General features: G+C 45.8%; 1 protein-coding gene across 3 annotated transcripts in view; it reads left to right on the top strand.

Moving 5' to 3' along the window:
- The window catches only part of KANSL1L (KAT8 regulatory NSL complex subunit 1 like), a 97250-nt gene that overhangs the window by 82975 nt on the left and 1218 nt on the right, over positions 1-13057 (top strand). For all 3 annotated transcript variants that reach the window (XM_084643395.1, XM_084643394.1, XM_084643393.1), the window contains exons 12-15: positions 551-605; positions 11079-11191; positions 11897-12077; positions 12746-13048. In XM_084643395.1, the coding sequence (XP_084499521.1) occupies positions 551-605; positions 11079-11191; positions 11897-12077; positions 12746-12994 (598 nt within the window). In that variant the 3' untranslated portion in view covers positions 12995-13048. The remainder of the gene's footprint in view (positions 1-550; positions 606-11078; positions 11192-11896; positions 12078-12745; positions 13049-13057) is intronic.

Raw genomic sequence — 13057 nt, 5'->3', positions numbered from 1 at the left:
AATAACATGCACAGAAAAACACACACCTGTACATTTTTTTTAAAATTCTCATTTTATTAATTGAATTTAACTTTTTCATGTAGCATAACCCCATTATTTCTGATATCTGATTCTCTATACTTGTTTGAAACACGTAGATCTTTTGATTCTTGGAACAGTTTAAGCAAGTTTTTGTTAAACTAAATAATGAGTAAGTCATCTAAATTAGCAATGCCTGGTCCTTTTATCTGCAAATCTTTGACTTATGTTTCAGGCTGTTTTTGTTTAAAGGCTTAAAATAATATTAACAGGACAATGTTAAGGAGCTCAGATTCTGTATTTTTTTAAAGAAAGATTTTCTAGAACCTAATGTTAGAAGACAAATTTTCATGACTTTTATTTAAATTAAAATCATTTTACTTAAATATTGACATTCCCTTACAAAAATTGCAGCATAAATACTGCAGCATTGTGCTATTTAATGAGAACAGGACAATCTCATTCCACTGCTGAAGTGATAAAACGTTCAATTTGGCTAATCCTGTATTAACTATCCTTCTCCAATTCATAGCTGGAGAGTTGTTGAACTTCATCCTCTGGGGCGATCTCATATAGATGAAGAAGAGGTAAGCTATATTTTAATGAAACCAAGCATTTGATAAACCACTTATTAATGTATGTTTTTAGTAGTCACTGGTTTCATGAAAACCCCTGGTAAGTTTGAAGTTGTAAAAATAAGCTGATTGTGCTAACTATGAATGTAACAGCATTGTGTGAACACGTATGTTTTATATACTTATTTTGTCGGATGTCTCTTCTCCCATCCTACCAACCTCTTAGTGGCAACACTAATGAGTGATGGCAAGGTGAATCTCCATTAGGAAGCAAGGAGACGAAAGAACTGGGAGTCAGTGCTAGTGTATAAGCAGCAGCCTACCCACATCCTAGAAACAGGAAGCATGGGCCTCTAGCTTCTTGCACCCTGATTCTTTCCTCTTTTAGCCCTAAGACTAAGAGGAAAAGAGGAAGGAGAAGAAGAGGTTAGAACACATGGATTGTTACTCAAGAAAGAAAGAACACACGGAGAGTTGAGGCAGCTAAGGTTTTCTATCTCAGAACCTGCACCTTGTTGGGCGAGGCTCTAGCCCCCCGGGGTCCAGCCAGTGATTCAGCAGCAAGCCTCTTCTACCAACCTCCTTCCACAGTCACTGCCATTCTCTTTCCGAGGACTGGGACACTGGAGATTAAGTGGGAAACCCTCTTCAGGGAGTGGGTAATCAGGTGGATCTCCAGGTTTGCTAGCAGCCCCTCTTCCTCTGCATTGTCTACAAGCAGCACCAGAAAACTAACTCCTTGGGCTTTGTAGCATCTTAGCAGGTATTTCTGCGGAAAAGGACCTAGGACCTAGGGGTGACAGTGGACGAGAAGCTGGATATGAGTCGGCAGTGTGCCCTTGTTGCCAAGAAGGCCAATGGCATTTTGGGATGTATAAGTAGGGGCATAGCGAGCAGATCGAGGGATGTGATCATTCCCCTCTATTGGACATTGGTGAGGCCTCATCTGGAGTACTGTGTCCAGTTTTGGGCCCCACACTACAAGAAGGATGTGGATAAATTGGAGAGAGTCCAGCGAAGGGCAACAAAAATGATTAGGGGTCTAGAACACATGACTTATGAGGAGAGGCTGAGGGAGCTGGGATTGTTCAGCCTGCAAAAGAGAAGAATGAGGGGGGATCTGATAGCTGCTTTCAACTACCTGAAAGGGGGTTCCAAAGAGGATGGCTCTAGACTGTTCTCAGTGGTAGCAGATGACAGAACGAGGAGTAATGGTCTCAAGTTGCAGGGGGGGAGGTTTAGATTGAATATTAGGAAAAACTTTTTCACTAAGAGGGTGGTGAAACACTGGAATGCGTTACCTAGGGAGGTGGTAGAATCTCCTTCCTTAGAGGTTTTTGAGGTCAGGCTTGACAAAGCCCTGGCTGAGATGATTTAACTGGGAATTGGTCCTGCTTCGAGCAGGGGGTGGGACTAGATGACCTTCTGGGGTCCCTTCCAACCCTGATATTCTATGATTCTATGATTTTTGCCTCTTTTTTTTTTTTTTTTTTTTTGTGAGGGCCACTAGGTTTTTTCAGACCCATCTCTATGTTTGCCTACTCCTTGCCTTGTAGTTTGGTTTTGCATTGGTGGGAGGAATCCATTTCTCCTTCCGACTTCCTGTCTGAAGCAGTGCAGCCTGCAGCACTCTCCTCAGCAAACCATTAACCATTTCTTCATCACCCACTGCTACTGTTCCTTCAGCAGCATGGGTCAGCCGGCCTCTTTCATGGCACCCCCCTGGGCTTATTGGTTTGGGGAGCTTTCTTTCCCTCGAGCAGGCATGCAGGGCATTTTCCAGACCCAGTGTGAACAGACCAGATCCATTCTCCAGTCTGTGGTTCCTCCTCCTCTCCATGTTTCTGTTGCTGTTTCCCCTGACCTGGGTCAAATGCCTAGTAAGAAACCTGCCATTTTTGCTACCTTCCCAAAATCTTTGGAGGTATCTGATTTCTATCTCTAATCCTATCACTGACCTGTCCCACTTGCCTGACCCCTACTTGGACTAACAGTAAACACAGCAGATCCAAGACCAGCATCCAGACCTTGATCCCAAACAAAGATATTGCTGCCCTCCTGGATAAGAATATCCTTCCTAAAGCCCCTTACTCTGAGGGCCCCTTCTGTGTGGGAGTTAGATGCTCCAATAAACTAGCCAAGGAGTAAACTTTTCAAAGGGTTCTCTCTCCCTTCGAGACTGAAGAGGTAATATCTCGCCATACAGCAATCCTAGAGGTTATTCTGAGGAGTGGGATCAAGTAAACAAATGATCTCCTGGCTCCAGAAAATACTCCAGGTCACAAAGGATAAAATATTTATTCTTCCCAACGTAGATGCCACCTCTTGTCTCTCTGAAAATGTACTTTGCCTACGTATTCTATAATCTCCACAGACAAGGCGGCCAACCTTTCCCATTGCAGTGCCCAGTAGGTCCTAGCTGTTGATTTCACTCATTTGGCATTGTATTCTGGGCTCTAGAGAAGGAGAATGTCTCCATCCTAGTGTCCCCTTCTCTTAACCTAGCTGGTGAGATTCTTGGTTTTCTTACAGATTCTATCTAGTGTGCCTTCTTCCTGTTTAATGCTGCCTTTGATAGGCTCATAGATTTAGAAGGGACCCCCTCACTTGCTACAGCAGCTGCTATATCTGTGTTCGGAGCAGGAAGGCTGCACTGAGTACATCACAGACCTTTCCTACAAGGGTATGAAGCTATTTGGAGAACAGCTAGGTAAGGGTAACTAAAGGAGCGCTTCTTGCTCAAGAACCTTCTCCCTCAGCACTCTTATCCCTCCTCTTCCTCCTCTAGACCTGGTTATCGGGGGGAAAAAGAATTCCCACAGCCATCAACTTCCCTCTTCAGGACGCTAAGGAACACGATCTTCACTCAGAATCTTCTTCTGCAAAACTCTAAGAGCGCCTGTGTGGCTTTGGATCCCATACAGAGCTCCTGTTATGTTACATTCATCTCTGTGGCTGAAAGAACTGAGCTATCCATCTCTAAAATCTGCATGGCAGCTACGTGGTCATATAAGTATGCCTTCATTTGCCATTACTAGTGGAACTGGTGTGCTTCAGGGGACAGTTCCTTTGGCCAGAACGTGCTTCAAGCAGCACAATAAAGTAACCCTATCTCCTGCTCTGTTTCATTGCCTGTGATGTTTGCTGTCAGTTGCTGGGTAGAATGAGAGAAGAGACACATCTGGCAAAGGAAAATTACTGATAATTTCTGATAATTTCTGTTTATCGTAGTCATTTTCTCCCATCCTACCTTTCCTTGATTTGGAGAGGGCCTGCTGTCCTGGAATTGTCGTATTGTCTTGGAAGCGCTCTGATTAGAGGAAATAGGCTTGTTGGTGTTCATCTGTGATTCATTGTTCGTGTTCTTCCGCCTCTTTACCTTAGGATTCAGGCTGCTGATAGTCATTACAATTACTGGGTAGCTTGAGAGAAAAGACATGTAGCTTCTGAATTTCCTGATTTCTGTGTTGAAATTTGTGATCTATTGTTTCCTTAATGTGGGGTTTGAAATTAATATTGTCTAAGTTGAAGGCTGTAGCGAAACATAGTTGTAACCAATACTAGCAGTTTATATAGTAATTGCTGTTTGTTTCAGTAGACACACGCACTTTTTAATATGTTATCAGTGTGGCGGGGATGAGTTCATAAACAACAACTTTTCAAGGTTGGAGGACTCTTTTTAAAGTTTCCCAGGAAGTTCTTTTGATTCATATTCCCACATGGCATCTGGTTCAGCAGAGTGGAAGCTTGACCAGATGCTGTGGAAGGATCCAAACCTAGGTTTGGTTAAAGCTTTTTCCTCAGACCAGTCATTAGACATGCCTAATGGTGGATATACCTATTAATTTTATTTTTATAGCGGTTGTCGGGGGAGCAACTGGGTTCTTCGAGTGCTTGTTCATGTCCATTCCAATTAGGGGGTGTACACACGTGCATGGCAGGCAGAAGTTTTTTTCCCATAGCAGCATCTGTCAGGTCGGCTTGGGTGCCCCTTGGAGTCGCAACGTCGTGGCACTCAGTATAGAGTCCTGCCAACCCGCCACCCCCTTAGTTCCTTCTTACCGCTAGTGACTAAGCTGTAACATCCCATAGCCCTTGCTTTAGCAAGCACCTTTCCTTGTATTACCTGTTATCTGTAGTTAGTAGTTGTTGTTATAGTTAGTTTGTTGGGGGTTCCCCCCGCCCTTCCCGCCCCTGATACCCGGAGCCGTGGTATGCTGTGGTTCCCGGGATTCAAAAAGTGTGAGATCTGCTTTAAGCGCAGGCCAAAAAAGGATCCACATGCTGCATGTTTAGGGTGCCTAGGTGAGGGTCACGAAAAGGACCGCTGCAGAATTTGCTGTGAGTTTCACCCCATAACTTTGAAAGAGAGTTCTGCTCATGGAGGCAGCTCTTTGCCCCCATTCAGACCCAGAGACCCCGCGCCCAGCACCACCTTCTTGGTGCAGAGTGCCCTGGCGCCATCATCCAGGGAACCGGTGCCGAGAAAGGACTCTTCCCAAGACTCTCGGCACTGTCATGGCTTCTCCCATGTCCATTCGTCAGGTAGGCACCATTCTCAATTGCCAGAGCCTCAGAAGAAAAAGAAGCCAGAGAGGGATTGTTCTTCCCTGGCCAAATCTAAGGAGCCGGTGACTGAGAGCCCCCCAGTTGGGCCACAGCTCCACATCGCCAATAAGGGCCGTGTCAACTTCTGCCCCAGAAGGGCGGTTGACTCCGGCCCCACCCTGCTTGCCGGACCTCAGGAGTCAGCAGCTGCAGCTCCAATCGACCCCGGAGGCCTTTAATGCAGCTCAGGACTTGTGCCTCCAGGCGCCATTCTCACCTCCAAGGAGGGACACACGGCCAGCGTTGAGAGCACCAGTCCGCCTCGCAGTACAGTCAAGAGGGAAACCAACTATGCTGTCCCGGTGCTCGCCTTCTCCACAGTGCTCTGATGCCAGTCGTTCAGGAACAAGAGCCCAGTCGGTCCCCTAGTTCCTGATGCTCAGCACCGCGCAGTGTAGCATCTCCGTGGTCTTCCTTTTTGGAGACCTCGGAGTCAGAGTCTGACTCCTATCGCTCCGACACAAGTAGTAGCAGGTGGTCCAGGTCACGGTGGGAGAGACGAACTCACCTGGCACCGTGGCCTCTGCAGTGGCAGAACCTGAAACTGTGGCCCTTCTGGATGTCCTGGGCCTTCTATCAGAGCCAGGGACAGAGCCAAAGGTAACACTCGGCAGCAACATCTGGAGCCTTGACTACTTTCGTTTCAACCTCCCGCCCCTCAAGGACCTGCGATCTCCCAGGCACCACAGCCAGCTATGGAGGCACCGCCGCCAAGTACATCGACGCTGTCGGCTGCGGCACCGTCGCCAGCACCATCGGCAGCAATGCCTGCAGTGCAGCCTGGTATGGGAGTCCTCTGTCTTGGCACCTAGGGGCACGGCACCGTCCAGGTCGGCTCCAGCCTGGGATCCCCAGGAGTCACGGGAACTTGGGCACCGAGGGGAGGGAACAGCCACCCTTTATGGGGGCTTCTTCCTCCTCCTCACCAGATGGAGGTGACCCTATAGCTCCAGCTCTGGAGGATAACTGGATGTTGCAGCAGTTGCTGTGGCGAGTTGCCCAGGCCTGGGCATTCAGGCGGAGGAGGTAATCAAGGACGCGGATCCCATGGTGCACATCCTCGCGCCCTCCAGACCCGCACTCATTGCCGTGCCTCTTATCAAAATTACATCTGCTACAACCAAAACTTTATGGTAGACCCCAGCCTTGTTGCCCCCCAAAAGCTAAGTGCAATGAAAGTCGTTACTTTGTGCCAACTAAGGGTTATGAGCATCTTTCCTCGCACCTGCCACCTGATTTCCCTGGTTGTGGACAGTGTTAACCAGCGCGAGCAGCAAGATTACCAAGGACCCTCCCCTAAGAACAGGGAGGCGAAAAGACTCGACTTTTTCGGTAGAAAGGTCTAGTCTACAGGCGGGTTGCAGCTCCACATTTCAAACCAGCAAGCCATTGTTGCAGGTACTGCTATAATACATGTGAAGCAATGGCAAAATTTGCAGAGCTGCTGCCACAATACTCCCCTTCTGAGTTCTCGGCTTTGGTCGAGGAGGGCAAGTTCATCTCCTGAGCTTCCTTGCAGGTGGCGCTAGACGAAGCTGATGCAGCCTCCAGGGTGATGGTTACAGGGGTGGTCATGAGAAGGGGCTCTTGGCTCCAAGTTTCAGGTCTGCCATACAAGGTCCCACAGACCATTCAGGACCTCCCCTTTGAAGGTGTGAATCTGTTTTCCAAAAAGGCAGATAAAAGGATTCATAGCCTAAAAGACTCAAGAGCCACCTCAAATTGCTGGGCCTCCATACTCCCACCTCGCAGCGGAAACACTTCAGACCACAACCTCCTCCGTGGTTCTGCTAACAACAGAACGACAGGACAGTTACTAGAGGAGGAATTGGAGCGGTAGGAAGAGGCTGCACCTGTTCTCAGGCCAGGGCTCTGGCCAATCCAAGCCACTTCCTGGTCCCAAACTGGCCTTTTGAAGGTGTGGTTGAGGATGACATACCAGAACAAGAACTGGATCTACTCCGCCTTACCTTTTCATCCCGACTATCCCCTTTCTACCGTGTATGGTCCAGTATCACTTCAGACCTCTGGGTGCTCTGCATGGTAGAGAGGGGATACTCCATCCAATTCTGTGCCCTCCCGCCCTTCTATCCCCCTTCTCTGTCCCTCTTCAGGTACCCCTCTCACGAGCAACTCCTTATACCAGAAGTGCACTCGCACCTTTCGCTAGGGGCAGTGGAAGAGGTTCCTCAGGAGCAGAAGGGCAAGGGTTTCCTATTCCCAGTATTTCCTAATGCTGAAAGCCAAAGGCTGGGCTCAGGCCCATCCTAGACCTGCAAGAACTCAACAAGTTCATGAAGAAGCTCAAGTTCCTCATGGACTCTTTGGCCTTCATCATTCCTTCATTGGATCCAGGAGACTGGTATGCCGCCCTCGACTTGAAGGATGCATACTGTCACATAGCAATAATTCTGCCCTACAGAAAATACCTCAGGTTTGTGGTGAATAACAACCAATATCAGTTCACAGTCCTGCTGTTCAGTGGCACCTCAAATGTTCACCAAGTGCATGGTAGTTGTGGCCGTGTTTCTGCGCAGGTGTTAGGTACAGGTGTTCCTGTACCTCGACGACTGGCTCATCAAGGGCCGCTCCAGAGCTCAAGTGGAGGCACAGGTTAACTTCATAAGGGTGACGTTCGGCAATCTGGGCCTTCTTCTGAACGAGGGGAAATCCAGCGTTGTCTCGAGTTCAGCGGATAGAATTTATAGGGGTAGTGCTGGACTCGACCCAGGTCAGGGCGTACCTCCTGGAAGTGAGGTTCTAGGCCTTTGGCAACATCATTCGAGATCTCAGGCAGTTCCCCACTACCACAGCAAGGAATTGCCTGAAACTTCTAGGACGCATGGCAGCCTGTACCTATGTGGTGCACTCAGACTTCGGCCTCTTCAGTCGCGGCTAGCATCGGTGTATCAACCGGCCCGGGACATTTGGATAAGGTTGTAACCCTGCCCCACCAGGTTGTCGATTCCCTCCTGTGGTCGCTCGACGCACAGGTAGTATGTGCAGGGGTCCCCTTCTCCAACCCTCAGCCGTCTCTCTCCCTAGTGACGGACGCATCAGCACGGGGCTGGGGAGCACATCTGGGGGACCGCAGGACTCAAGGCCTCTGGTCTCGGGCAGAGCTTGCTCTCCACATCAATGTCAGAGAGCTGAGAGCATTGCACCTGGCATGCCAGACTTTCCATATCCACTTATCAGCCAGCTTTGCAAGCATGTGCACTAGGGCCTGACCCAAAGCCCAGTAAAGCCAATGGGAGTCTTTCCACTGAAGTCTGTGGACTTTGGATCAGGTTCTAGGTCCCCAGCAGGAGCTCACAGGAAGCTGTGGAGTGGAGTCGGACTGTGGAGTGCTATGTTCAGATAGATTTACCAGAGAATAATGCAGCTGCAATAGTTTGTGTTCACATCTAACACAGTTACAAACGCCCTCATCCATTCTGTAAAATCATGTGCCTAACACTGTTGCAGCAGAAACCACATGGCTGTGTGCGCTCTGTTATAGGGTATTACCAGGGTCCACTATGCTCTTTGGCAAAACTTAACCTAAAATCTGTGGTTAGCTCCCTCCGGCTTTGTCTACACTATCGCTATAGCTACACCTCTGTAAGGTCTCCCATGTACCTGCTCTATGCCGGCAGGGGAGAGTTTCCCGCCAGCGTAATTAAATCACCCCTAACGAGTGTCTCCCACTAACAAAGCGCTGTTCACACTGACTTGTCGGTGAAACTTATGTCGGGCAGGGGGGTGGTTTTTTTCACACCCCTGATTGACAAAAGTTTTACATGAACAGTGCCATTAATGTAACATCCATTGTTGTTTAAAAACAAGGTGTGGCCATAGCACCCTTCTGCTCTGAAGAGTACATTACAGCAGTCCTGAACCTGTTCTGAACTATGCCAGAGAGAGGGCCTGTGGAGAACTGGTCCTCGGGTGTCTTGAGGAGGGCAAAACACAGCTCCTTTGTATGCATATCCTTGTTCTTCTCAGCTGTGACTGAGCAGCAACCTCAATTTTCAATGTGCTGCAGAAGAACGAAGAGTCAAAGTGTCTCAAAATGCAGGGCAGATCTGGTGTCTGGATCCAGAGGGCTTCACTTAGCAGCCTGGGTCTTGTTCTTAACTGAGCAACCAAAATTCTCATGAGCTTGGATCTAAGTGTCTTGCTGGAGTTCTGCAAACCATTCACTAAGAAATATTTTGCGTTGAAATGGTGACTGTTTTCTGCTGGATTTCGTAGTAGGAATGTGGCATTTCATCCTTCCCCCAGGGCCTTTCATTTTAGAATGTTTGGTATTCTTAATGAGGTCATGCTTACATGCTCAAAGCACATTGCTGCTTCCCACTCCTCCAGCATGAGTATCTTTTTTTTTTTCTCTCTCTCTCTCTCTTCCATGCACCCTTCTGTGAAACATTAGCTTAGAGTTGTTGCATTCCTTCATACCCTCTGGGCTTCTGGACCTTGCCAAGATATATTGGACTTCCTCTTCAAGCAATTTTAGTCTGTTCTAAACATCATTTTTCTGGTTGCAGATATGGTAAACATCGGTCTGAGCAAAATCCAAGCCCGTATGGCCCATGCTCCATTTAAACTATTTCACAAAGATAACATTGTGTTGTATCTTCACCTCAACTTCTTGCTCCACTCCTCTGAAAGCTTCATAGTATGCCTGGTCAGGCCAGACTTTAAAATTTGGATAGGTCCAAGCCTTCTAGGAAATTCTCTCAGCTGATCATATTTGGTAAGACATCCAAGGCAGTCTCTGTTTGGAGACTGTCTAAATTGGATACATATGATAGGCTAAACTTACAAGGCTATGAATAAGCATAGAATTGAGCATAGAGTTCCAGTGTTGAGAGAATTAAGGGTTTTTCTGGTAGTGCTGTGTGTGCCTTTCCCTCTCCCCTTTGCCATGTCTCGCTAACAGATATGTAAGTCTGCTGCACAAAGTTCAGTTAATCCAGCACTGTTCTTTCAAATGGAAGCCCAACTGAAGGATGAAACACTGTTTTCTCAGTCTTTTTTCAGCTAAGCACTTCCAAGCCCTTCTCCTGAACACTGCTGCAGTTCGTTGTTCTCTGAAAATTGGGTCTCTGTGGAGGGAATTTTTGAAGAATGGAACTTGCTTATTAGTAACTGGAATTTTCCAAATGTATTGCCTCTGCATATTTACACACTTCACCTCATCCCCAGACTTCCGTTGAGTCTTGGATGCTGAAGTAGAGAGGAACTCAGGCCAGCTGGAGACACTGGCTTTTTATAACCTGGAGTAGAATTCTTGGGGTCGTGGTTAATGCTCAACAGTTAACTTCATAAAATAGCCTGGGAACTTTTTTTAAGGTTACTGTTACCTGAGGATCTACATGCTTAACTCTTAAAAACTTGATTTGCTCTGCTAATATAGAACCAAAATGCAAAAGAATCGGATAGTTTACATCTCTGAAGGAAAATGTAGTTGCTCTTAAGTGCTATAGCTCACTTCTTCTGTGTCCTGCTCCAGAAGAGACACAAGTGTGCATCCACAAATGTAGTACGTCTCCTGTTTACTTGACTTACAAGTAAGTAACCTTCCTCTTATTTTTCAATCTAGTGTAGTCCTTGAGTATTTCCATAGAGGTGTGAATAATTTTTATATCAACTTGAGATCCACCCCTTCCAAATGTGTAAATTAGCGGGCTAAAAAGTTGTATCGTATAGCTGTACTTTTCTGTCATGTTTTAAGATGAACACATACAGTTTACTATACTTTTGTACCCTCCACTGCACATTCTTTTTGTTGTGCATGTGACACAGATTCCCCACAGGACCATATAAAACCATTGTTTTAATCTTTAGTGATGCTTGTAATCATGGCAACAGCCATCTCACTTATAATTACAGATCGAAGATCTGTCAGATGAACTTTTTTCTTCACGTCATGCAAAATATGAAGAGAGAGAGAAAGCAAGGTGGTCGTTGTGGGAACAGAGCCGATGGCCCAGAAGAAATAGCAGGCAGGTGTATTGTCATAAATGGAGGACTCTTACAGAATTATTGGGATTTTCTGTTGGTAGCTCAGCAACTTTTAGAAATGCTATCAGTAGAGTGAAGCATCTTTGAAAATGAGGGTCAAATATTCCCCATCAAATAGTTTACCATGCACGGTATCATGCATATTTAATTTGTTGCTCGAAAAGGAAAGCTATATAGCTTTAAATCTTATGAATTTTAAGAAAATCTGGGTTATTGGCATTTTAGTGAACAAAATCTTAACATTTTCTGAACTCATCCCACTGCTGCTGTTCACTGCCATGCTCAGTAATTATTGCCTTAGACAAACAAATAGGGTGTCACATCTTACACAGTAATTTCTGATTTAGATGAAAGACTGGGGTGTCACTTTTCTGGATCTAAGACTGAAAGTAATTGCATTCAGAGACCCACTTCAAGTACTGGATTCTGTTAAGTTTGTACTTTCAAAAAAATGTTGTCGAAGATACTAAAATGTATTTAAATATTTTATACCAAGGTCAGCTTTACTTTAGAGTTCCGTTTTCAGGTTATCTTTACTTCTAAGCATATAAATTTAGAAGCCATTATTAAAAACTTGGAGTAGTGCCTCTTTTTCCTCATTTTAAAAAAAAATCTGAATTGTTTCCAGTCACTTGACAGAGAAGTTATTAACCAAAGCTTAATTTTCTCATTTTGTCTTGTACTAGATCTTATAGCAAAAATGCTGAAAGACAGCAGGGACAAGATCCAGTACTGAAAGAAAACCATCGCAACTCATGTGCTTCACTGCATTGTGCTGCTGAAGCTGCTTCTGATCTTACTTCAGAAATCCACAGTTCTGTATGTTTAAGGGTCCAACAGTCTTCAAAGGAAAACCAAGAAGCAAAGGTATGGTGGTTTTTAGTAAGTAAGGGCCTGATCCAATGCCCATAGTTTCCCTGACTTCAGTGGCCTAAATTCAGTGGTCTAAATCTAAAATTGCAAATGTAAGTGTTCTCATCTCTAATTTTTGGATTGCATGTAGAGCTTGTGCAAATTACCAGATTGAGATCACTTCCAAATGAAGTCCTCGATTTGTCAACAGAATAGGAACAGCACAGGCAAAACTTTCACTACTGGGTCAAAATGTCTCAGCCTCAGAGATGAGAGAGTAGCAGGCTCTCTATTGATACATTCAGTAGCTTTTTTTTCAGAGGATGCCAACATGGGTTCCAAATAGTACTGATTGTGATGGTAATATATGTTCTTAACAGTAGAAAATAGAGAATTCCTTTTTACGTTCCTCGCCCCTTACATTGTAACTGCATTGTTTAACCTTGGAAACAATGTTGGGATACAACTTGTTTAAAAGATTCCATACAAAATGAAGTTGTGCTGTATTAAGCCAAGCTACATTGAAAACTGGTACCCATCAGAATGGTAATCTTCCTTGTATCTGAAGAACCCTGCAAGCAATGTAAAGAACAAGACTCATTTGTTACTTGATAACAGAATCATTCTGCACATAGCTAACCAGGACCCTTCTTTTCCCCTCTTCCCCCTTTGAATCTTTTCAGTCTGAGCTGTGGGAACTTCGGGTTTTTCCGTTAAAGGATGAAGACATAGAAACCTTACGGTGCCAAGACAAAATAACAAATCAGACTGAAAGTTCAAGTGCAGCTTTCCACAGCGACTCCCTCTGCACTTCATGCACTCCCATCACGTTGCCAAACAATGGCCATCCACCAAGAAAACAATCCACAGAAGAGCTGGAAGACTGCAAAAGTGTTTTCCTGGGACTCTGCAGCACAAGAAAACACAGGTGATAGGGAATAATGTGGTTCATTAAGAAAGCTGATTAAGGTGGAGAAAAGTACAAGGTAAAATCT

Source organism: Lepidochelys olivacea, assembly GCF_965140295.1.
Source record: "Lepidochelys olivacea isolate rLepOli2 genome assembly, chromosome: 11".
Classification (NCBI taxonomy): Eukaryota; Metazoa; Chordata; order Testudines; family Cheloniidae; genus Lepidochelys; species Lepidochelys olivacea.
The sequence above is the reverse complement of the archived record's forward strand: the minus strand, read 5'-3'. Positions and strand labels throughout refer to the sequence as shown.